Source organism: Platichthys flesus, chromosome 2 (assembly GCF_949316205.1).
Source record: "Platichthys flesus chromosome 2, fPlaFle2.1, whole genome shotgun sequence".
NCBI lineage: Eukaryota > Metazoa > Chordata > Actinopteri > Pleuronectiformes > Pleuronectidae > Platichthys > Platichthys flesus.
The window spans coordinates 17,353,236-17,380,527 of NC_084946.1; the positions used below are offsets into that span (position 1 = coordinate 17,353,236).

Genomic DNA, 27,292 nt, shown 5'->3' on the forward strand with positions numbered 1-27,292 from the left:
ATCTTTTTTTTTTATCCATTTTCTCCTTTTGAGCGACTAAATACAGGCGAGTGCAGCTCCATCCAGCTGCAGTTAATTAAAATTGAGGTAAACACAAGAAATCACACGCACTGCTTTTCAATTTAAAATTTAATTAAAACGCTATAAACACACACATTAATACATTTTCAACTTTCAATTATGAGACGATGATGAAGATCAAAACCCCCTTGCTTTTGAAAGTTACCCAGGGCTAAATTTGGATGTCAGAAATATTCTAAATGAAACGAGGAAGTTCTTTCAGTCGGCCGGCCTTTTCATTTGATCGCCGAGACTTTTGTAAAAGCCTCTTTTTATATCGTCACGTGCTGGTGAATAAGCAACACTTCCACTTCCTGCTAAAAGATTGTATGTGGTTATTTGAGTCCCACTCTTTGACTCATTAACATGACTATTAATAGGGTCACAAAGTTCTTGTTAGTTTCCAAAGTATAACAAAATAAAAAAAATAAAGAATACCAACGGGTGTTTGTGAATGGGGTGTTCATTTCTGCCTGGTAAGCCTTAAAAAGAAAAACTGAATTCAGTCACTGATTCATCCATAGTCAATGTCACATGAATGATTAATTACAATTCTCTGGAGCTTTTATTTAGGCGAGCTCGTAGTACTTCCCCGTCTTTGGATCGAAGTAGCAGTTCAGGCAAGAATCATAGTGCAGACTCAAGTACTCGTCCTCGAGCTCCTCTTCATCGCCCCCTGAAATGATGCCAGAAAAGCACTCAGCATTCTAAAGCGCAACAGCATTCCACGTCAATGAATTTTTGCACAAACAAAAATCTATAAATGTAATCTGTGTATTTAATTTTGTTTTATGTACAGTAGCAAAGCAGTGCCAGATATACAAAAAAGGGGTGTGGGGGGGGGGGGCACACTTGACTGTTTGCTGAGAGAGCGCGGACAACTGAGGTGACCTTCAGTCTCAGGTGGATTTAAAAGTTTTTCTGTTGCTGCCATTTTTTCTGCTCATCAATCAAGACCCGAGACACCCAGAGCCGGCGCCACATTATGAAGCTGTAAAGAGATTCCCTGTAATCCCCGCTACTTTAAAGCATGAGAATTTAGCTTCTAAGCTGACAGGCAGTTAAATGCTAAAAAGGTTATGGAATGCTCCGAGAGGAACGCTTTTTTATCTTATCAGAACTTAGGCGACGATAATGAAAACTAATTATAAGACACATTGTGTAAGAGGTTTTAAAATGATGCTGCAAACTGGAAAGGTTTCATCAATTAACCTTGTCCGTGTGTCTAGGGGGTACGGACCTGTAATGAGCCTGTCTCTTTTGACCTATGGAGTTATGTGGAGGACAGAGAGCTCCACTCTCCTGGGTTGCTTTTTTGCTTTACTCTTAATTAGGAACAGTCTCACACTCTGCACAGAGAGACTCTTTGGCAGGAAACTTGAACATTCCTACAAGCTCTGACACTCGCGAACGTTTCCATTGCGTGTTTGCATCTGTGTAATTACTGTGGTTGATGTTAAAGCAGTGAGTTGTTTGCCATCTCCCGGACTTCACGGGAGTCTGGAGGCGAAAGGAGTTACTGTACCTGCGATGAAATTCTCCCAATCGTTCCATGTGTTCCCTGACCTTCTCGGCTGGCTGGGAGGCATAATGGGAGGGCTGGGCACGTCCATCCACTCCCTGGGGAAACCACCACAAAAGGCACACAGTTATGACAACACAAAACATTACACCCACCGCGCTACCACTGGACCCTGCACATCAAATTGCCGCGATATGACATTTTAACAATGAAGTCCCATCATCGCGTGCTCTCACAAGCCCATCTCAGCCTCCGTTGTCCTTGAGCCACTTCTCCAGCACACTTAGCCTCCCCGCCTCAGGGTTTTACCTGAAGGATCATTTATTAGATCCTGATTCAAGCTGTGACTTCCAAGTGTCCACATTCTGGGCCTGTGTAGGTGTCTTAACCTTGTCTGTGTCAGCGAGCGCAAGACTTCCTTTCCTCCCTAAATGAGTTTATCCTCCCTGTCTGAGAAGCATACAGGCTCCGACTATACATCAATCACTCCACAGCAAATGAAGACACTGCTGTTTAAGTATGGAGTAAGGGATAAGAGCCGGGGGGGGGGGGGGGGGAATGCCACAGGATGAATTATTACTTGGGAGCGCTTCAAGATTCCTTCGTTAAACCGAATGCATAATCGTTTCAGACTATACATCACTTGCACAATTATCCATCCACATCTTTTGCCTCTGGACTAAACATCTCATAAGAGCGCATCATGGCATATTTAATGAGCAAGTGAAATGTACAATATTCAGCCGAGAGCAGGCAACTCAAATATTTACATCCTCTTGTCGGAGGCACCATCCAGAACGGCAACGACTGATAATGTGGCTCTGGCTGAGAACAAAGAAAGTCCGCTGAGAACATGCAGGGAAGTCTTGTCACATTGGTACAATCAGCAGGATAATATCAAACGATTTACATTTATCTCCACTGAATAAATTATGAGACTTAATATAATACGATTCTTAATGGTTGCAATGTATGGCCATTTTCAAATTGACTGTTTCTCGTTCTATCTAATTCCTCTATTTTCTGTATGGAGACAAGTGAAGTATCTACATCTACGTCTTTATAATGTGTTACTATCATTTGTGTACTATGTGCCTTTGTCCACGTTTTCCTGCATTTGTTGATAATTTATACTTTGTGTCAGTGTGTGTAGGTCTGTGATTTGTCAATTGAATGCATGTACCTGCCAGGGACTGTAGATGAAAAATAAATCTGAATCTAAATCTGTCACATTTACATGTTTGACCTTAGAAGGCATGATAATAAATGTGCATAGTCTTTTTTAAATAAATAAACATCAATATGAAAAAAAAATTAACATAAATACTATGATCTTGTTGGTGTGCGTGGCATCAGCAGTGACATAGAACTGTTCAATAGTATAAGAAATAATATTGTAAAACCTGTAGGGAGATGAAAAGTAACATTAACACAGCTTCATTTTTGATCAGATCTTTCAATCCATTTTGGCGTGAATAAGAAATTAATTCTTCTTCTAACCGTACACTTTCGCAGTGATCTAGTGCCTTATCGCTCTCAAGGCTCTGATTTTTATTTCTAACAAAAGCATTTACCATACTCTAACACCCCTTTGACTGCGTGATAGGCAGGAACGTCGTACAAAAGTTAATAGAAGCAATTTTCAAGGACAAGGGCCCTCTGCTGCCGAGCTGGAAATTGGACCTCAGCTTGGGAAGTGGGACTTGGTGTGGGTGATTAAATTCTTAGATTTTTGAAGTCATTATAATACAGATATATGGAAAAATGTGCGATTAAGGGAATAAATCAGTTTGATTTAATTTGGGCGAGCACACGGTTTCTGCTCGTCTGTGGAACATACTGAAATAAAGGTTCACAAATATCTCCCAGTGAAACAGCACAGAGACTGTTTGTCTGACAAGCCGGCAACTGAACTTCACAATAGGCCATTGTAAAACAATTTGAATTGTTACGCAAGGTTCTCTGTGGCCTGATTCATGGTTTGACGTTTGTTAGACAGACATAAGACTCCCATAAAACACGTTAAGAGGGGCTGGAGGAGCCCTGGCAGCGTCGAGCCCAGAAACACAATTTGAGCTGCTTAACAGTGAGGAAGCTGTGCAGCGGTGCAAGGATGCTGCCAAACCGCCATGATCAAATTCACTGCAAGGGTGTCTCAGAACGCAAACGCCTTAAAAGAAAAGAAAGAAAACAAGGACAGTTCCCGTGCAGCTGCTCGTCAATATGTAAATGCTCTGGAAGTCTAATTCCAGAAGTATAGCTGTGGATGCCGCGTGACAAGAGCCGCAGAGTGTGTTAGAGGTGTCTGTCAATAGCAGTATTTATTTCGGTGGACTTTAAATCAAACAGAATAACTTCACTGAAAATGTGAAAAGGCCCGAAGACATGTTCACACTGAACTAAGTCAAAGAAGAAGCAAAAGTTGCTTCTGCTCGCTGATCAGGCGTATTATATTCCACACTTTTAAAACAACAGCGAATACATCTATTTGAAATATGTAAATACATGCAAGTCGACACGTGTTCACACCAGGCTAACTTGCTTTTCATCAATATATCAGAAGTGTTGGTGAAGCGGCGCTTACATAATTTGAGAAGCGGAACAATGATGCAATCCCTTTGTCTTCTGTTGTAACCTGCCGTATGGCTGTGTGTACCCACAAAGAGATGGAGATTTGATGGGGGGGTCTCCGGAGCCCTCAGAGGAGAACTGCCGTGGTCGGGTCTTGATACAGTGCACAAGCTTTAGAAGCTGCCCTGGATTCAGTCAGAGAGTTTGCAATATGCACTTTGCAATACACCCGGTAATAATCTTGATTTACTCTATTCTTAATGTCAGTTTTACAGGTATGTCAGCTGAGTTTCTTCAACCTCTCGTTCTCAACAGGTTGATCACGTTAAATCTTCTTCTGAGAGCTATTTGACATTAGCCTTAAGTCTGACATATTTTCTCTTCAGGCAACATTATTGAGGGTTAAACTATTTCATTTTTATCGGGCAATGTCGACTACGAAGCTAATTTAGATTTCTTTACAGATTTCATACCTCTCTCTGACACGTCTTTCAGCACTGCATAAAAAACATTAAGCACTCATGAAGGGATATTTTCTGATGGAGTGCAGTAAGCTACCTTTTATTTTTGTCCACTTTCCACTATTGCACTTTGTCAACCACCACTTCATTTATTGAGGCACTATATTGTGTGTGTTCTACTTAGCATTTTACATGTTCTTTAGTCTGGAAACACTTCAACAGTTTTGGTGGAAAAATAAATAAAATAGCAGCTACAAATTCTTCAGCCTCCTGCAATGATGTTGGTCCATTCATCCAAGTGTTTTCTTTGTTAATGTTCGAGCTCTCCTCTCTGGTTTCTAACCTGTGGGCAGGTAAAACAAGGCGGAACCTGTCCTTTGGCTGTTTTGTTTTACAAACACCAAGGCTCCTACTGGGCAGAAACTGGCCTTCGCCTCATCAATGATGGATTTCTGCCTGTATTGCAGCTGAAAGTCAATGCTAAACCAAATGTCTAAACCAGGCTTTTGGATGTTTTTTAATGACCTGAACCCGAACCTTGACATCTAATATTAATTACTGAATCAAAAGCCAAGGTAAAAACTCTGCCATTAAAAAAGTTGCCGGTATGGAATCCGACGAGCACAATGATAAGTAAAAAATAATTAGCACTTGTGAAACTGCCAACAGCAGCCGAGGGAGAAGGAAACTAAAGTGCCTGGAACACTCTCGGTTTATTTGTTCTCATCTGTGAGAGAGATAAGCCCCCATCTGCATATCTATCTGACAGTTGACATTTAGGCTTTCTACTGTAGTCAATGGTTACCATCTGATCATGAATCTCACGGGATGTTTGATGTACAAGGAGCCAAGTACAAAAACAGGTTACATGAGGCCACTTCTGTCAGGCTTTACATGAAATATATCAGAGTGGCCATTTTAAGCACAATACATAAGAAAGTGTAAAACATAAAACAAGAGTTTCTACTGTTGGAGTATGGCTTGCTTACCTGGGGTCTGAGTGTAGTGGGGGGTTCATTTCATTCTGATAGTGGTGACCTTGATTAGCCGGCTGGAATGGTAATTGAGGGAGAGAAGGTAAAAGGATCAGTCAAAAAGGTATTTATGTTTCCTGGCTGGACAATAAAAAGATCCCGGCACACTGAAAATATGTTTTAGGTTCTGAATTCCCTGTTTCAATACAGTGCACTAACAGTTTATTATTTAAAGTCCCACTCTAGGGGCCTATTACACTCCATAAATGTCTTGTTTCCTTAGAATGACACATTCAAAAGGTTTTATCATGACGAAAATGTGACTTAAAATGGTTCAATCTGAACCTCCCTTCCTCATTTTGTGACTGGGATCTATGTATATTCTTCGGGCAAAATAAACATCACTGTTTCTCTTGCAAGCAGACAGAGAAAAACAAATAACAGGAAAATGGACGGAGCAGCAAGTTGTGGCAAAGTGAAGAATTGAGTTTTGTTTGTCAATGTTCTTTTTTAGAGCAGCTTCAGTTTGGAGAGCTGCGAGTGTGAGAGACTTTTAGCGGAAGTATAATTAGAGGTAAAGATAAGAACGGTTTCACTGTAGTTATATTCAGCGGCAGAAAACATAAGTGCACCATCTCCATCTTGTCAAAGCTTAAAACCACATTATAGCCTCAGGAGAGTATTTAAGCCCAGGGCCTGTTTAAACACTATTATGTTGCATGACACTGATGAAGAAGCAGAGTCACGTCGGAGCTGCAGCGCCTGCATTGCTTAAGTAAATTTTTACTATCTGTGTGCTCCAGTAACTTCTTTATGTAATCCTCCTCTAAAAATAAGTCGGGACCTAAAATTGTACCCTGTGGAATTCTGCAGGTAATATGCACTGATGATGATGAGTTACCTGAAGGGTGATGGAGAAAATTCTGTTGAGGAGATAAGAGCTGAGCCATTTCTGTGCTCTGGCTGTAACATTAAACCCACCGCCTCACATGGTCTTTTAAACTTGCATGAGCCACACTTTCAAAAGGGATCAAAGATTTGTTTCTAATAGAATAAGAAGAACGCCTCCGCTGCTTAAACTGGTACATCACTTATTTTGAACCTTTTGACATCACTTGTTGATCCGCTGTGGTCAGGGGTGTGAACGCAGCGCTGCTCCGTGTCTGCAGCTGCAGAGATGGTGCGATGACTCGACTGAAACACCCTCCGCTCCACAGTTCCTCAGAAACACAGTGTTGGCATAAGGTTGCACAACAACAGTATGACTAAGCGTATGTTTTCAACCCTGCGTGGAACGACGGTACAACAGAAAATATTATTAATAAACTCTTGTTTCTGATCGACATTGCTTTAGAGCCTCTTATTATTATTTTAGAGCCATTCACTGTATATAACGATGGACGATATGACCTCCATTCCCTGATTGCTAGGGCGCAAAAGTACGTCTTGGGCGCACAATGGCAGCGTTTGTGTCAAGTTTTTTTTTGATTCATTTCTGGATAGTGGGGTCTAGTCGAGACGCATTGTCAATATTTATATGCACTACATTTTTCACGCTCTTTACCTGCACTCTGTTATCAATACATAACACTATGCAGAGACCTTTTTGCTATACACTTGCTCTGAATCAAATGTCTTGTCTCACCTGTTTGGTGATGTTCAAACAAACAATGCTGGTGTTTAATTTTTGACATCCATCTTACTGCCCTATTTATCGGGTGGGACCCAGGGGACAGTCGGTGGAGCAGCCTCACTCTGGTCCCTGTTTTCCTTCTGTGTTTAAGGTTCCTATTGTTTACCCCAACAGTAAAACCATGCTGGTAGGTATACAGGCTGAGCAGGACTACACTAGTGATTCTTAGACCTAACACACCTCCTCTCCTAACACATCTAATAACACAAATTTTCCCTTGACTATAAGATATGCCGGAATCAGCCTTGCACCACTAAATATATTTATAATATAAGACCATTGCTAACAAAAATGTACTTGTACATGTCTTATTAAAAGATGCTCTAGCAGACTTTCTATTCCAACATTCTTCATGCTGGGCTCAGGGCCAGTGCTCGAATGAAGACATAACCGCAGCTGAATATAAGTCATTTAGATGTGACAAGAAAGGTAAGGGAGGTTATTTCAATGCGCAGATACTTAATTCTACCTAAGAACATTCACTATGTTGGTCTGAATGCTTATGTCAGGGGAATGCATTATATATATTGGTATCAACCACCCTTAAGGGAAAGAACGGTCAACCTAACATAAAAAAAAACTCCCAGGTGAGTATCAAACCGGATTTATATCATCACCATACAAAATGTTGAGAGCAACAAACAGATTAAATCCGTGGTTTTCTCCCGTGAACTTGCTCCAGCTATTTGTAACAGAACGATATCATGGTCTCATGTGAGCGCTTCTGGCACAAACACCGACTGGCAGAACTTTAGACAGCAGAGGAACTGTGTCATCAGCTTTGTGTGGAGAACTAAATATGATATTTTAGGACGCGGTTACTTGTAGAATTTTGTGATAAAAAAAAGATAGGATTTGTTGCTCCACATTGAGATGTTTTGAACATTGAAAACTAACGTCTTCCTTTCTTTGATGAAGTGTAAATCGTGGAAATATGCATCAAATATAGGGCCGCACACCAAAGTGTTAGTTTCCACATGCCTACAAGTTGATTCTTTTATGTTCAGCCTAGTGACTGAGTTTTAGCATGCAGTTGCCTCGGGGGGTGAAGTTACATCTAAGCTGGTACGGTAAGCTGCAGCAGCATGGGCGGCAACAGCAGGGACCACTTAAATCACAACACCCAGAGGCAAGAAATGGCTTGTCAGTTTCAGTCCCAGCACCAGAAAGCCACTCTTCTCTTCCATTGTCCCATGAACGCCTTGTTTTTTTGATCTTTGAGAGACATTTATGAGGCTGTTTTTGAAATTTTGTTTGTTACAATGTCGCCATAGCTGCATTTGTATATTTTTTAATTTGTTTTTAGAGTCCGATTCTTTTTCTCTCTCAGTTTATTGGCCAAGGATTTTCTTGTTATGCTGTTGGTGGTGCTGTTGCCATGTGTATTTAGAATTGTTAGGCACTGTTGCTTATTCAAAAAACATCCCCTTCAGTGTTTGATGGAAGTCAAATTTAAGTCTCTTTCCTGTCCCTGTGGAGAACTGCTGCTTCTGTTATATATTATCTTAAGTCTAAAGACACACGTTGTTATTGGTGACCACGTCAGTCGGCCCTCGAAAGGGACCCATGAAATGAAAATCCCTCCGGTAATAGCAGCATGCATTGTCTTCTACTCGAATCGCAGTATGAGCACGGATATCAGCATGGACAGAAATGGTAGCAGGCATATAATTCAAGCATCTGTAATGATTGTATTCACTGGGGATCCCACAGTGGACCCAGCAGGGCCAGGCAGGGCACTGTTCGCTCGTCATGAGTGCAATGTGCTTATGCTAATGGACCATAGATCTAAATGACCTTCAATAGCCAAGAGCGAACTATACCATCTCTGAATTCTAAAAAGACTTCTGGGGATAATTTCAAATGACCTAAATAATTTTTTGTCTCGGGGGCAGGGGACTGTAGATATTATGCCGGTGTACTTTAAAAGCTCTAAGAGGCCAATTAATGTGTTTCTATCTACATACTCTTTTGTAATGCAGAAAACACACTGGAAAAAGAGGTGCATTAGCACTTTGTAGTGGCATAAGTTACGAGGCTTGATATGGAAATTAGCAGGTAGGGATCAGGGTCATAAGAAATTATTCCAGACCGAGGAGATAGAAAGAGTAACAGCCTGCTAATGATTGTAATCTGTAGATAAGCGGCGTGTCTGTTGTTTGTTAAGGAATGACAGACAGTTAGAGATCAAGTGGATCAGAGTGCGACGACACAGACCATGGTGATGTGGGTCCAAGTGGAAGCGTCGTCACTGCTCACACTGACGCCGACATTACACTGGTGGATCTGAGACGCACTGAGGCCCGAGGCTCTACTCTCATCTTCCTCCTGCTCCCTTTTTAGGCTCGCCAACATTCTGAGCTCCTCCTCATCATCAGCATAAGCATCATCATCATCATCCCCATGCATCCTCAGACTGCCAAACAGGTGTAAGCCGTAATGACTGGAATCAACAGGCTCGTGGCTCGTCTCGTCTTCTTCCTTCAAAATAATCACCTAGAAAACAAAGAGAACTTGTTTAGGAGCAAAACAAAATACAGTACTCGCAATTGCTCAAAGGGAATGATACACTTAAAGCAAAAAAAATGACAAACAAAGTAGTGTAAATTGTAAACAGACTGTAGAACAGAGCTCAAAGCAGCTTTCAACGTTGGTCTTTTAACGGTGCATCCCTTGGTTGAAGGACCACGCTAACTTGATTTGCCTGACAAAGTGCGATGAGGGCTGGTGTTGCCATGGTGCTCTATCAATGGCAGTCGGTAAACCAGGGGATGTAGGGAGGGGGAAACAAACTCTGTGTCATATTTCACCGATAACCCTTCAGTCAAAGCCTTCACTGCGGGCTGCCTGCTGGAGTTGGCACGAATCAGCAGTCAGGAGCTGCACTGATGAAGGATGCTGGGAGATGTCTCAGCAGTGAGTTGTGTAAATGCAGAAAGCAACAGCCAAGTCACAGATCTCCCTACAGGCCTTCTGATCGCTGCAGTCGACTATCCTCTGATCCTGGATCTTTCAACTGGAGCACAGGCCTACCTCAATTTGTAACGGATCGCAGTCTGATCTTCCTCAGCGAGGCAGTACAGACCTTTCCAGCAGTGCCCAAATCAGCAGTTTTCACACATTACTATAGACAAAGAGAGACAACTAGACAAAAAAAAAAGCGCCAGGGCTGTTGATGAGCTACAATATGACACCAGGCCATAGCAACCGAGTCTGCACATCCCAACTCGAGATGAGGTTAATATTTACCAGTAAACTATTCGCTCAAGCCTGTCAGCTGCAATACCCTCATGGTCAAACTAGATTTAACCCAGATCATACGTATTTGCCCAAGCTGCAATACTCCATGTTTGAGCAAGAATATAAAAATATTCACTCTCTTTTTTATTTGACTGTGTTTGGTGTCTGCTGTTGGGTGTGAGCCAAAAGCTTTTTCTGAAGATGGTTCCAAGTGGTTCAGCAGTAAATTTGTAGGCCATAAAACCAAGATAGTTAGATAAAGGAGAGTAAATCTCTGTGGAGCTGCAAAGGTAATTCGTGATTTTACAACTGGAAGCTACCCCTTTGCTTTTATAGTTAGGTGATTTAAATATTATTGTTTTTTTTTATGTTTATAGAATAAACATTATATCTCTTTCATTGGTCCTTAAGTATATCTGCCAACATTTTAAATCCGCTTGTTTGCAAATGTAAAAGAAATATTTGTAGAACCGTTCTAATAGAGATAAAACTCTCCTTTGTCACTTTTACAAAACAACAGTTACACTTTACTGACACTTGCAAATACTGTTTTTAGAGTGGTAAAGAAGTGTAGTGTAGTGTTAGCTAGAGCTAGCTAATTGTTAGCAATTTGCTAAGATTAAAGCTGGAAATTTCCACGAGTACAATGTAGGCGTGTACTGTATGCAAGATTTTAGTTTTAAGAGGTAGTGCTTCTTAAAAGGTCTTATTTTTTTTAAACGCAGCTATATTTATACAGCCATTTAAAGGAAGAAATCATTATGTTCTTTTTTTCATTTATGAAACTAGATAATACAAAATCTATGGCATTCATTCTCTAAATGTTTTTGAATTTTAAAGGCTTTAACCTGAGACAGAATATACAGCAATAATAGTAAAGATAATTAACATACAGGGTTTGTATTGTTTTGTTTTTTTATCAACTGGAATATGATTGAGTCAGAATGGGCCAATTCTCCAAAGTCAATGTATCAGAGACAGTTGCGGGAAAAGGGGGATTAGAAGATCTCTGCTATGATGGGAGGTTAAATTGTTTCCATCAATAACTGAAATCTGTGTGTTAAAGAGCATGGCTGCTTTGTGAGTATTGACACTTTTATCGTTTTAAAATGTTAGCGTCAAACAGGGGAATCACACATCAAGACAATTAGGGGATAATGATGACAGCTCTTTAGTTAATTGTTGGAATTTAAAATAGTATTTTTCTCTGTATCACCAAAATATAAGGAGTCATTGCACTATGGCTGTGAGCAGATGTTTGAAAGCTGTACCTTGTCCAGTGGGGAGTCATCCATTTTGACTTCTTGCAGGAAACTCCTGGAAATTGTTACTCTGTTGTCTCCATTCTGCAGCTGGTTCACTCCCTCCGCTGCACGAGGGCCACACTTGTGATCCTGTCGGCTGGTTGTCACACTGGGAGAGAGGCAGCGTGTGGGGGCCACTGCAGCTGGCTCAGCTCCCCCATTAGACGGAGACTGAATATGAATATCGCTGGTAGCTGTACCAGGCTCTTTTGGAAATGTGTGGTCCGTGTTAGGCGATTTAGGGCGGACTTTTAGTTGCATATTCAAGGTTGGATCTAGAGTTCTGCGAGTAGCCGGATTGGACTCACTAGTCTGTTGCTGCTGCATAGGACTGTTGCTCTTATCCTGAAAGAAATAGAAGAACCAAGAAAAAAATTATTTAAAATGTTTGTCATTGAGATAATGTTAACGGGAAAAGTAATCATGATATAAGAATATGCTTCTAATGTGTCAGGTGATACCTGAACACCTTTAATGCTAGATTATGCTGTTTGGATTAATGTGTACTTAATGAAACAGTGGGATGAGAACAGTCATTGCCATTGACTAGGCTTCCGTGTCTCACACTTAAAAAGCGGTAAATCTACTCATCTTTCCCACCTTCAGACTCACTAATGTAATTCAAAATGTGTTGCCTACCAATACGGTTATGTAACACGTGGTACTGGGTTCTTTTCAGACATAAGGCAAAACTCCACTGAAAAGTTTTGAATATTAAACAGTCGCCCCTGTGGGCACGAAATATATTGATTTTTTAAAAAGTTTGCTCTTCTACTGAGGATGGCAGCTGGATTCGCAACACAGCAACAATGGATTCCATTGTGACCCAGTTTCACAACAAAGAAAAGAAAAGACACAGAAGGAAACTTTGTTGAAAAAACTCTTGCAGCTAAAAAAACACTCCCATCACACGACCAATCACCAAATGACCACACAGACCCCGGGTGTAATAAGCGTGGATACAAACAGCTAATGAGAAACTGGCTAACATGTGAATTCAGCCATTGGAACACACCATGCACATACAGCCTGTGTAGACAGAGCAGAAGTGATTATGCTGAAGAGGTGATGGAAGTGGGTCACAGCTGGAATCTATTGGGACTGTTTGTGAATCGAAGCTGTGAACATCCAAGGAGCAAGCTACAAACCCATCAACCCCGTGGCTAAAGTCAATGCAAGTTCTTCAGTGCTCTGTCTAAACAGTTGTGTTGAAAACGGAAATAGAAAATGTCTTGTTCATTATCAGATGTTGTTAATGTGATAAATCATGCTTTCTATTGGAATGAGAAATTCAAATTTAAAACATAAGAAAATGCAATATGAAACGTCTTCTAAGTTTCCAGACCAGTTTTCAATTAAATAAATTAGATGCCCAAATATGGAATACTCATACACTCATCATCTAGCTACATATATCAATATATTTATGAATATATAATATTTAAACATGTAGACATGAATCTCACAGCTTGAAGCTGTCCTTGCTACTGCATTCTCCTCACTGTCTCTTTTCAGTTCTGTCTCAGTCTCTGGCTTGGTGGTGAAGAGTTATCAACAATCACTTTTGAGAAAACCCAACTGTTCCATGTTATTTGTTTTCACTTCTGATTCAATGCTTTATCATTTTCATAAGTGCCAGCCTCTAAGTTGAGAGCCTATCTAAGCATTGTTTGAGTATGAGAGTGATGGATGCAATTTTCTGCACAAGGGCATATTGTATTAAAATAACATTAACCTGATCATAACCAAATTTTGGCCTTGGTCCATTTGATCTCATAGATGTCTAAATGGTGAATACATTGAAGGTCCCTCGCGTTGTTTTGCTTTTTAATATTTCTCTGTGTTTAAGAACAAACGTCAGCTCACAAGAATTGCATAAACCTGATGCAACACCTTGAAAGATGATATTGCTTCAAGTTGAGCGTTGAGCCGCCTGCCGTGAATAAATACAAATCTAAATCAGGCCAATTTCGTCGCCTTAGCGAGCTGAGGCCGGTTGGTCTGCAAAGATTAGGTCAAATGATTCACAACCCCCACAAATGCTTCTGCAATCTGGGAGGCCTTTTTGGACATATACTGTACACACTAAACAAAACTCAACAGAAATCATTTTCAATCATACCACAAATTCTCTTAGTGTATACGCTCCGACCGTCACTCATTGTGAATAATTATAAATTATATTATGTTAATTCAATCTTTAGTTTCTTCCATGTTCAGTTAAATGTCCTCTGCACCAGGCACGTCTGTGCTCAAGGAACAAAACATGTACATCTCTTTTGTAAATTTTGAATATCTGTTGCTGTGGATTTAATAAGTAAGTGGTCTACGTGCAAAGATGGATAATGTTTCTGAATTTGATGAATCCAAAATTTTATTATATTATACATGGTGATCATGGTCGTCAATTTAGTAGAGTAACAAAAACACATAATACTCAATTGACCTGAATATAAATGATTACTTACATACATTTTTCAGCCTACTTCCTCTTCCGTAGGACAAGACAATCATCACTGTGTAAGCAAGCTATAGCTGGCTTAGTTTAACGTGAGCCAAGACACCAAAATAAGGTTTATATGGTAACTGCCTATTATATTTGTCTCTATGGGTGATATTTTCATCAGGAAACACATCCTTTAATAAATGTATATTAAGAATTACCCTGAAGTCCACAAACCCCTGTTGGATCTCCGGTTATCTGACATACTGGTGCTGCTCTGTAATATCAGTGTATGAGGAAACAACTGAACTATTTATGTCACTACAATGTAACCCATTTTAAGTTTTAAACTGTTTAAGTTGTGGCCAATGACACATGCTTCGCTTTACCATGTATACGTGAGGAATAACTTATTAGCAGCCAATATATGAGAGAAATGGTGGAGAGCAATTTGAACAAATTATTCAAATTCCCATTCTCAAATGAAGGCTTCCATTTTCCCTCTAAAGAAAAACTCAAATACTCCAACAGGAAACCAATACAACAAGTTTTCAACATATGTGGCATTATGCAGTTTGCAGTTTTGTGCTCCAAAAGAGATTTGGACATAGTCCAAACTGGAGTTTGCCGTATAGCTGAAAGAGTTGTGGTTGTTGAATATGTGATCTGTTTGGATACCTGAGGGAGGAAAAGCATTGTGTCTGTTTTCATGGAATATCATAAACAAGTGTGACTCTCTCATTTTCCCCCCGTGAAGGATAGCCATTTTCAAATTGACCGTTTCACAGAAAAGCTGATGAGCCAGAAAACATAAAAATGTCTTTCTTTCTGCTGGTCGTGTTGGAGCAATGTGCATTGAACTGAAGCAAATTACTTACTCTGCTCCTTCCCGAATGAAATGACACAGTTCTTCTTCTCCCTCTAAGCCTCGTTCATACAGAGTGATGGCAGCCGATTTCCAAGTGTAATTTGAAGAGGTGCTCCTTTAAACACCCCCTCAGACACACTTTCAGTGTTATTTCATTGTGAAGTGCTCTAATTTAATTTTCTCTGTGCATTTCTCGCACCTCAACTGTTTAATATAGTTGGAATCAGATATCAGACTTCCAGTGGAAATTCTCTAAAAGGTTGCATAGGATGTTTTTACATGTGTAGGGGAATTTTAATCAATAGCTATATAACCAATCTCTAATTTACATAATGCTTATACATTATGCAAGTATAGTGAGGAGGTATAACACGTAATTGATCTTCCTTAGATTTGCGAAAATGTTTGGTTATTTATCAAATGTTTGTCATTCTTTGACCATAAATAAGTTTAAACCCTCAACATCTGATTGAGGGCAAATATCTGCCTTTAACTTAAAAAGACAGTGTCACATTTATCCTGTTAATTGTTGATATTGATTGATAGGAAAATCTTGACATAATGTTTGGCCTTATCATCTAGCTCTACAACGCAATGACAGACAGAGCAATATTAATGCTTTGTTATGGAGGTTCTGAGTTTTGAACTACTTTTAAATAGGAACTGCCTGAAATCAGGATGTAAAAAGACTGCGTGATCTCCACAAACTGTGTGTGTGCAATGAATCATGTGATTGCTCCCCTACTCTCCATCAGCAACTGTATTAGTCTTTTTTTTAGTTATATGGGGTTTATTCAAATTTTATTCTGGTTTCACCTCGATCTGCACATTCACACAATTTCAATTGGACGTCTTCCTTGAGAAGTGCCGAGAGCCATTCACAGTCAGTGTTTTAGAGAAGACACCATTATACAAGATCTGAAAATAATTACTCACAGAATCTTGTTAGGCATCACACAGCAATACAGGATGTAATCAGTAAGTAAAAAAAGACACCATTCGACAGCAAATTCAAAACATAAACGGGACGTATATACCCAGTTCCCTTCTCTTTATGTTTTTTCGACGGATTTGTTCTCTTACAATGTGCACTGAACAAGATCATCATACTTGAATGCCAAAAAATTGCATTAAAGCTAAACTAATCAGCAGTGCAAGGAAATGAGGTTCTTAAATCCGAATGATCAGACTTATAAAGTTTTGAATAAGTAAAAGCAATTAGCATTTCTTTGAAGATAGTCATCTCTGTATTCATAGTTCAACTGTTTAATTTCCCTGCTCAGCATAAAGAGAAATACCATTCTTTATAATAAGTCTCAGATCCATTAATAAATGATCTGATGATAAATAACCCCACTGACCTTTAAAGTCAAAATAGGCTGTGAAATGTGTTTTATGAAAATGATGCATGCTCTACAGTACATTCTGAGACTGAAACTTTGAATTAAGATTTCAGTTTGAATGTAATCAAATTGAACAGACTTTAATAAAACAGAGGGTATAAAGATTCACTGAATATTTGCTCATGAAGTGTGATTACATAGGACTGCTGTTAAAAGAAAGAAATCGAATATTGAAAAGGGCAAATCGTAGTTTTAAATCTGGTATTTGGTCAAACTAGTGCATGTGGTATGATAGTTTAATTGCTTATCCATCAAGACAGTCATTAGTGTCAGTTCAACACGAGATGCACTTCAACCGTTTGTGCATTTAAAGTAGTGGTAAAATGTTGTCTGTCTCTGCCCCAGCGTAAACTTACCTCATCACTTTCACTGCCAATGAAGTCATCTTCAGGCTGGGCCTCATGCCGCCTCCCACTCTGGCTCGGTTCCTGGTCATCTCCCACCTCCACCTTCTCCTGGTCACCCTGGCCTTGCCCTCGTTTGGGTGAGTGAGGCTGTGATGAGAAAATGAACACCTCCTCTTGCAGAGTGAGCTGGGGCTCAGACCCTTCATTATTCTCCCAGCTGCTCCCGACCTGCAGGTCAGTAGACAAATCTGCCCGAGTCCAGCTAGAGACGTGCTCTGCCGGTGTGGGAGCAGATCTGAAACTTTCTTCTGCAGGACTGACGTTAGACTCGCACTCTAAAATAAAGAAAAGTTGCAGAAGGAGACAAAAGGCAGAGGAGTTTTAACCTGCGCAGGAGTAGATTCTCTCTTTGAAACAGAAGTGGCTGCACATCAGTGTCATAAATGAATAGAGTTTCGGCTTGTTCTATAATACTCTAATGGGTCTTTCAGAATACAAATGGAGGACCTGGCCACAAAGACTGAGTATAGCATAATTATAGGAATTTAATTACAGTCAGTGTTAAATCCTTTTAAATGTTTTCATAATGTGGCTGATGCTATTATAAGTTCATTTGATTATATGCACGCAAAAATTTCATAATACCAATATGCAAGACTGTAATGAATTCCATTGCTTGCCAAAAGTGAACATTAATTTCTCCTGCAGTGACATTTTTGTAGGTTCAGTTAATAGCCCTGCTATGCAAATACCTTAATGAGAATATAACAATATAAACAACATCATTATGGCTAAGAACAGCAGTTTACTGCTGAATTATCACTCATGCAATGACAGCTCTGCCCAAACATGCTTCCAAATATAACAGGCTTAGACACATCAATATTGCCCTCATCTCCTACTTCTATTTTTGTTCAAGAAAGAAAAAGACAGTTTTACTGCAGCGTTACAATATCTGATACAAGTACGTCCCTGAACATATATTCCAAAGTGTAAAAGGTTTTCTGACCTTAAATGAAAGATGCATCCATTCAGGTGGGCAGGCAAGAAGCATTGAATTCTTTAACTCCATGAAAGAGCCACCTCTATCTGAATGAGTGAGCACATTTGAACCTCTTGACAGTATAATCACTTTCTCTAATTGCCCACTGTGTGGCAAACCCTGGGCCCAGGAGATGTCCCTCTGACTTTTATTTAATGTGCCACATTACCATTAACGAACTAACTGCTTTCCGTCTGTAGGCAGGGCAGCAGCGAAGGAGCTTACTGCTGCGGAGAAACATCCATAAATGAGCTTCAGAGAGCATATGCACTCATTTTGTGAGCACAATGCCGATGTAGGCGTGTGTGGGGGTGGGAGATGGGGTGAGCTGGAGCAGGGGCCTCTTCGACAAAAATCCTGCAAATGGCCTTGTCGAGGGGTTTTGCAAAACAAAAAAAAGGGGGAAACACACAAAGGTGTATGCTGCAAAGAATTTGAGAGAAATATTTTAAAGCGAGCTAATTAAGTTTTAAATTAAGAGCAGAAATAAGTGTTTTTTTGTTATGAAGGAGCTGGCGAATAAAACCACAACATCAGTGTCACTCAACATGAACACTGTTTTCTTTTGTCTCGCACTCCCGTCACTCGCTGTCTTTTCACACTTTTCCAACTATCACTCAGTGTGAAAGTGTACATGTCCTCCTGCTGCTGCCTCCTGCCCTTCCTGAACTCCCTCCACTCGCTGCAGATGTAAGGCTCACCTGCCGTTCCGTGCTCTGTTTTATCTGCTCCGGTCAGAGATGGCTGGATGCTCTCTTGCCCAGTTCTGTGGCAACCAGGTACAGCCTCTGAATGTGCTGTTAATGAGAAAGAAACACATTAATACAGAGTAATAAAGGACCCAGACCTTCTGTGATCCCTGCTCGTCTGTTGGCAGATGAGGCTGTGACCCGGACTTTTAGCATCAGCTCTGTTTAATAAAACAAAAACAGTCACAAAAACAGTGTTATTAATCCTTGCCGGAAGCAAATCCTTGAACTAACAATGCACTTTGAAAATCCCTATTAATCAAGCATTTGAGTAATTGAGCTTCTCACAGTCATTCATTACAGATAGAAAGCATCCAGCTACATTATCTTCATATAAATGAGGAAGTTTCATATATATTCTATAATTTTGCATTCAGTCATCCACAAATAATAGTGGGTTACAAACTGTAAATGCTGTTATGAATTGGTTGGGAGGACAGACTCTGTATCCATACACGGTATAATGTACTAGTGGGTTTGTTTGTTGGTTCTTTTACAGATTCACAGATATTCTAGCATCTTTTCTTAGTTTTAAGTTATTATTTTGACAGTGTTCATGTTAGTGAAACCCTAAAAAAAAGCACATTTTTGATCGTACAATCTAAGTTCAGTAAACATATTTGCTTTCATATCATCTGATCAATTGATGAAAATGTCACAGTTCACATACAAGTCCAAGACACCACATGTTGCACTCCTGATTTGTTATATGTAGTGCTATCTATTCTTAGAACTCAAGTGTATCTTATCTGGAAAGTTTCCAAGAATATGTCAGCCATATACTTTCCCTGATTTCAGCCTCCTTTAAGTACATTTCACTTTTTTCCCCTCATTTCAGTCACTAAGTATTTATACTTCACCACAAACTCACTGTCTTTGACAAATTATATCATGGGCCAAGTAAACTGTCTTTCACTTAAACTGCTCTGCCTCTGCATTTGCTTCTGGTTCCACATAGATGTAACTTTTAAACTTTAAATATGTTTCCCCTTCTATTGCCTGATTCCATGTCAGCTGCTTTTCATTGGGTCCAGCATGGGTCTCTACACTGTACACACAGAGAAGCATTATGTATTGTGATAAAAGGTGATTGATTTACCCTCGTGCAGAGTGGGGTTAGCTTCTCCGTGTGACAAGTTGTCGCTCAGGCTGGCAACGCGCTGACTTTCTGTAACAATCTTTTGGTTTATTTCACCGGACGGGGATGCCTGCAGGAAACAAAAAAATAAAAAATAAAGTCAAACACAACATATTCTTACTGTGCTTGCAGTAATATACGACATAGCCCAAATAATTTAGCGGCATATATATTACTATGGGATTCGTGCAATTACCGTATTGGAGATAAAGAGTTCACTTCTGTTCATTCCGCCTGGGGCGGCGCTGCCTTTCTTCCCAGTTTTCGGCATTCGTGCTGAAGGCCTGGAGCCCGAGGCTGTGCGTAAAACACCCGGGGGCCTGCTTGGTTGATGACTGGTTGATCTCGCACTGCCTGTCTGATCAGAACCTGCATATAAATTTCCCATTATTCTTTTACCATTATTGCGCTCTGGTAAGATAAGGTAAGATTTGCTTTGATTGTGACTCTGCTCGATTTATGGTTAAGAAGTTTCCTCTGTCTATTGTCAGTCATAACAATGATCATGTAACCACAGCAACTGCCAAAAGTTATGCTTGTGATTCTCAGAAGTGACAAAGTTCATATACATGAAAGATTTAAGCTGCGGGTCAGTTCAGGCCTGTGTTTTTATGTTCAGTGAGAAGCCGCCTTCACACTTACCAATGCCCTTTCAAAGTCTTTTTTATAATATTAATATTAACAGCCTGGCTTTTACAGATATATGCACTGGAGGAAGATGAGAGATACACTGATACAATATACAGCCAACATAACCCCACAAAACTTCTAAAATCACTTGCTTATCTCAAGTCCAGTCAACTGCATGTTTCAGATCAGTGTTACAATGTTTAACACAACTCTGCAGCCAGCAGCAGTAAAACTTTGAGTCAGAGCCTGTTCGTTAAAACATGTAGTTTACACACACAGAGAAAAATACATGGTTAAACCTTAACTAGACTTCTGCTGCTGAGCTGATTGCGTTGACATTTTCTTTTTAAAGCTATCATTGTGTTTCATATCATTGTGTGAAAATAATGGGTTGCAGTAGGAGCCATGACAGTAGCCATGACCTGACCCTGCTGAATCCGTGCCAGGCCTCATTAGGACAAGTCCGCTTGTGCCACCCGACAGCAGAAAAAAAAAAGATAACACACTTTCTGTGTGATCTTTAACAAAGAGCAAAGCCATCACACACTTCCGCTCCACAAAACACCCAAAAATCCAAAAACACAACGTAGGCAAAGCTCAATGTGCTGGAGGTGTTAAGATCGAGAAAATAGTCACCCTCGTTTGATGCAGCAGATTCGACAATGGAACAGAACACTGAAAATGACCCTGGTTTAAGAGCAAGTGCATTTCAATAACATAACATATTAAATGTACTGATGTTTTTCTTCTCGTGAAAAACAGTATCTTACTTTTATCAGTTTCTCACAGACTGAGAACTGAAGGAGCCAAGATTAACCGATCAACTTTTGTCGCCGTTATATTGCAATAATCATTTAAATTATGATTTGAAATGTTGTGCTTATAATGTAGATGTGCTAATTATGAAAAACCTTTTTTGGCGAGGCTTGTGCTTACTTCTCTCTATGAGCATTGTTCATTGACGCAACAGGACTTTGAGAGCTGTCAGAACAAATAAATATGCGCTGATAAAAAAGGCCAGAGAGGCGGCTGGAGTAGATTACTGGTGCATGCATTTTTCTACGAGGGGATAATTGCAGCTCTCTGAGAACAGGTGAGGTACAAATGAAGCCAACAAATGAAGACCACGAGAATTTCATACAGGGGAAAACAAATCGATTATCATCATAGTCTTTTTGGAGAAAAACAATTATTCTACGTGAAGCCATCTCTGCACTACAAAGCCTCTGAAATACTGTGGCATGGGGGGGATTGTGGCTGATACTGAAACTGCTGTGATGCATTAATAAGGACACACTAAACAGACAAAAGTATGCGGACACATGAACAAACTATGTGGATTTTGTGAACATTACACTTCACTCGTTTGGGAAAGCTGCCCATGACATTCTGGAAACGAACTGCCACAGGAGAATTGTTGAGCTGAGCACTGATGTTAGATTTATCGCCTGGCTGAATTCCAATTCATCCTAAATGTGTTGTTGAGGTCAGGGCTCAGAGCAGGCCCGATGAAAGTTTTTTCCACATTAAACGCAGAAAATGCCATTTCTTAACAGATCTCTATTCAGTTACCAAAGCAGCAAATCACACTGAAAATGTATATATTCTGCAGAAAAAAGATTTCTGATTAATTGTGACTTAATCATGATAAACAGCTCTGTAGGAAGGAATGCATGACTAAGGGTCCTTTGCTTTGTTCTATTTATCTAGTGATCAATTCAAAATCCTTTCCTTTTTATTTGACCTACCACATTCAGAGTTCCCAATAACAGTCCCCTTATCTGACTTCTGTATGTTCTTCATGTTCAGGATCTGGGTTACGTGGTTAACATCTGGTGGGAACTGGCAGCTGCGTGGAAGCAAGTCCATGAGACCAGTTCCACTAAGAAACATAACTAGGAAAGGAAAACAATCATTGGATTAATAGTTATCATACAGTAACGCTAAAACTATTTATAATGACATGAAATAACACAAGAGTTACAGACCTGTGGTGGTATGCCTCCAGCAAAACAGTGGAGTTTCAGTCATCATACTTTGTTGTTCATATTACTTCACTGTGACCTTTGACCACTGAGATTTATTCGATTTATCTTTGAGTCCAAGTAATAACGGGTCGAAGGCAGACTTAAGATTTCATGTGCAAGAGGCAGAAGCATGTTTTGTGACACCACCCCGGGCTTAACTTTTGACCTTCCATCACCCAAATCTGTGAGTCTACTTGAAAATCTGTGCCAAATTTTGAGACGTTTTTTGAGATATCATGTTCACAAGAATGAGACGCACAGAGGGGAAAAAACTCAAAGCATGATGCCTCCGGCCACTGGCTGTCGCCGGCGCCGCAGAGGCATAAAAAGTCCTGCTGTGAATGACTGACAGAGGACAAGCTGTAGACTAGATGTTCAGCAAGTAACCAGAGCTGAGTGCAGCTGTTTGTCAGCACTGCGTGGCTACATCAGAGTTAAACACATACAGTAACACCACTGAGAGTCTCACAGTGTCTGTCTCTCCACATAAAATTTCATATAAGCTCACAACAAAGCTATTTAAAGGCTCAGTGTGTAGAATGTAGTGACATCTAGTGGTGATGCTGCATGCTGCAGCTGAATACCCCTCACCTCACACTCCCATTCCAAACATGAACGAGAACCTGTGGTAGCCTTCAGTTGTGATAAAAACTCAAAAGGTTTGTGGTTTGTCCAGTCTGGGCTACTGTAAAAAAATTTGCCGGCCTCAATAGAGAGGACTCGCTCCCGATGAGTATTTCATTCTAAAGGGGCCTCAGTGAACCTCTAAAGTAAAGTCTTCAATGACAACTCTTCACTAAGTACTCTTTGTGGGGACTTTATCTGAAGCGGAATCATTCATTACCTTCATCTGACATTCCTGCGGGCCCAGTTTTCATCGTGAAGATTCTGCGGACTTTACACGTAGCAAACAAAGTGATGCCATCCAGTGTCAAAAATCCCTTGAACAGTTCAGCAGTGAATGACACAAGGTCGATGCACAAGGTAGACCACTGAGACAATAGAGACAATGAGTTTTTTGGAGTTAAAATGCTACTTTACAGATACAGGTCAAGACTTTAAATGAAATACCGACCAACGTCAGCAATCAAAACGCTCACGGAAACGTGAAGCTGAAAATACTAAATGAATATAGAAAGGATGAATTAGATACTCACAATATCCCGCTTCAATTCAACAAAAGGTATCCTTGCATGTAAAAGAGTGGCAGTCAACTCTTTATGCACGGTAGATAAGTGGAGTCTTCCTTTCATGTGCTCTGCATCAGTTATTCTGTGAATATGAGACAACACATCCGAACATAAATTATCACCAGCATCGGCGGAGTCACGGTGAAGCCATAATGTAAAGTGACGGCTTTACATTATGTAAATAAATAACCTTGTAGAATTTACCCTGGTTAGCAAGATAAAAGCCTTCTTTGTAGAAAATGGTTTAACAAGCTATTGGTGATAAATCGTTAATCAAGCCATTAACATTATAAAACAGTCATTGCACAAAATATGCATTCAATAGTTCAGGTGGCTCAAGGGCTCTCCAACTATCTACATCGGCTTTAAATGTTTTTTTCTTTCAGTGGAGTCATGGGAAAATCCTGCGAATCACAATTGGGATCATTACTATTATCTTTGATTGACTGTAAGTACACTGTAGACTTGTATAAGAAAAACCTTATATGATTATCTAACTCCATTTATCAGCCACAAAGTTAAAGACCTATTGAAATCCACATCTGTGTATTCTCCCGCGAAGGTGGTTCAAGCCGAGCCGTCAGTCATGTGTAAGTTTCTTTTCCTAAGTACTGAATGCTGTACTTACACAAGCTCAATGGAAAAATCTTTGCCCTGAGGAACATTCAATTGAAGGACCAAGAATCTCTGGAGGAGCCCAACTTAGAAAAGAAAGATGTGCAAAGCAGTGAATTACTTTAAAGTGGGAATAAGGAAAACAAACTTTATAAATGAGTGCAAGCATGGTGTTGACTTACGAGACGTTTTCCCATTCTCTGGCATTTGCATCTTGACGGTCTGGCTGCTTCCCTCCAGACAGTAAACAAATCCTTTGACTTCTTTATTATACTCCTGCGGGAGGAAATAACAGAGGCGGCCTTGCTATGTCTAAGTCCAGAGTATTATCTCCCTGCAGTGTGAATGCTGTTACTGACTGCAAATGCTTGCTTTTGTCAAACAAAAATCACAGCACAACCACGCACACACAAAGATATAGAAAGACAGAAAGATAGAGAGATAGAGAGATAGATAGAGAGATGGATAGATAGATATGTAGATAGAAAGATGGATAAGGCAAACATGTAGATATATAGAATAGAATAGATAGATAGATAGATAGATAGATAGATAGATAGATAGATAGATAGATAGATAGATAGATAGATAGATAGATAGATAGAAATATGAATATGTAGATAGATAGATAGATAGAAATTTGAATACGATAGATAGATAGATAGATAGATAGATAGATAGATAGATAGATAGATAGATAGATAGATATAAATATGAATAGATAGATAGATAGATAGATAGATAGATAGATAGATAGATAGATAGACAGATAGATGTATGAAAGGGCTTTCAACATGTATGCCTAAAGTTTTGGGGTTTTAATGTTTTTCTTCAGTGAATTAATATTGTTGTAGTTTACAATGACACCAGTGAGGTCTGATAATAGCATCCACAAATATGATTGTGGACACACATCATGTCGGGCTGTGACTATGCACTGGAGCTGTCCAGGCGGGCTTGTACACTCGGCACCTGGGCAGCTGCAGAGCAAATGTAAAACGATAGACCTGCTGCTATCTGGCATATTGTATTATCTCCCATTGCATCGCCATGTTGTCACGCAGCCCCGCAGACTCACCTTCCGTACGGCCGACGACCCCCCGCTCAATTTCCATTTGGCCACGGGGTCTTTCCCCTGTCCGCTGAACACCTCCACCACGGCTCCACCCTGCAGGCGGAGCACAGGTGTTGTTGTTAGCATGCGCAGCTAATGTCACACGGGGGCTGAGGCTCGCGCGAGCCCACGGGGAACATGTTACTCGCACGCGACATTGTGTTGTTTCTTAAAGAATGGAGGAGGACCGTTCACGTAGCGGGGGCAGAATTCAACTCACCTGATAGTTGCTCCTGAACATTTTACCCGACGTCACGCGAACGTCACAGGAGTAAAAACGACGCGTGTGTTTTACCCGAGCGTGAAATAGTGCGTGTTAAACTATCACAACAAAAAGCTACGCGTCGTTTAATCATTGTAGTGACACGAGAGTAAAGTGAAGGAACTGCGCTACACTGACGCAGGATGTGTCTCCATGGTTACGGACTTAAACTAACCAATCACAACGGCCGCAAACTATGTTGGCTCTTTTTTCTCTTTTTTTTAGCGTACTTTATTTAACAACGAATTTCTTACAAACAACAAACGACGTATGATATGAAATCAAAGCCACAGATCGAAGAGTGATGATCTGTTGCTCTGGTCTGCCAGTCGTTCTTAAGTGTCCTAAACTTTTATTTCTCAATATTTGGGACCAGTGATGAAAACGTCAATAAATCGTAAGAGATCTAGTGGACTTTGGCACGTGAGGCCTTTGTCATTAGCCTACTGTACATTTTAAATAAACATCATACACAACTATGTCACTTAACAGAACCGCTAAAAATAGCCCAGTATTCAAGTTTTACCCTCTCTTGAAATGCAAAAATCCATTATTGTGTCATTGTCACTTGCTTTGTTTACCCTGCCAGCACGGCTATTATGAGATCAAAACGATGTCTTTTTAATTAGCTACTGAGGGAGACTGCATCCGGAAGTACAACTGTATGGCTTAGCACTGATTCATATGTTCGTGTGTGTCTGACTTCAAACACAAGGTGGTCTTGGTTATTTACGGATATGGAGCAAAAGACACCACACAAAGAAAAGATACATGTCCACCTGTGACTGCCTTCTATTGTCTCTGAGCAGACGCCACTACAGAGTTAAATATCACTGTCCTCCTTTAAATTGCTGTACATCTTAAGTCTCGCTGCAGTGACGCTAAAAAACATCCTCTTGATGCAGGAGCAAACATTTCTGTCCTTAACACTTTTTCACAATAGATGTTGAGAACACAGTGTAACAATAGTCATACACAGTGGTACGAACGCCATGTCTTTGTGGAAGGTGGCACTTTCATGAGCTTGCCATCCTGTAAAGACCTTCGCAAAACACATGGAAATAAATAGTGTATAAACTAGTCTGGATTATTATTCAGGTAAATTGTGCAACTCCTGAGGTGCCCTTGGCCCCATCAGCCCCATGGTTACAGTGAATTAGCTGTTTTTTATGTGTTTTGTTATGTCGAGAAAGTTGAAAGAGTTCTGCATTGTTGTGCAATCCTTTGGCTCTGTTATGTCGAAAAACTCTTTAAAACCTTGTTATATTATCTTGAAATGTGCTTAAATGCTGCTGACTCCCACTCACAGATGTGGAAGTTGCTATAAAGGATCATATTTACAGAAGAAAATCGATGTTTGGTGATAAATATTTACAGAAATAAAAAAGAAGCTTGGTACCTCTCTGTGCATATAATGAAGTTGTCATCTCACCTGCAGTCCAGTGTACTTAAATATTCACCGAACTGAAGACATTCGAATCGCATTGGGGGCTCTAAATCAAATATTTTGCCCTTGGGCCAACAAACAGATAAATCCGGACATCCGTATATACGATGTCGCTCAGAGCTTCTACAGGAAATGGATTTCCTATATGATATCACTGCCCTGCGATGGTGTCAAGTGAACTAAGTGATATTT

At 40.1% G+C, this 27,292-nt stretch overlaps 1 protein-coding gene across 1 annotated transcript; it reads right to left on the reverse strand.

Annotated features, from left to right (window-relative positions):
* Window positions 1-133: 133 nt before the first annotated feature.
* On the reverse strand, window positions 134-25,632 carry cfap20dc (CFAP20 domain containing). The gene is made up of 16 exons (XM_062402791.1): window positions 25,612-25,632; window positions 25,356-25,445; window positions 24,460-24,553; window positions 24,291-24,363; window positions 23,630-23,744; window positions 23,317-23,464; window positions 22,194-22,340; window positions 20,012-20,184; window positions 19,777-19,885; window positions 18,630-18,725; window positions 16,896-17,221; window positions 11,793-12,170; window positions 9,499-9,777; window positions 5,604-5,665; window positions 1,586-1,680; window positions 134-736 (listed from the first exon to the last, which is right to left on the reverse strand). Exons 1-16 carry the CDS (start codon window positions 25,630-25,632, stop codon window positions 630-632), a joined length of 2,313 nt encoding a protein of 770 aa, XP_062258775.1. The 3' UTR covers window positions 134-629.
* Between the last annotated feature and the right edge of the window lie 1,660 nt (window positions 25,633-27,292).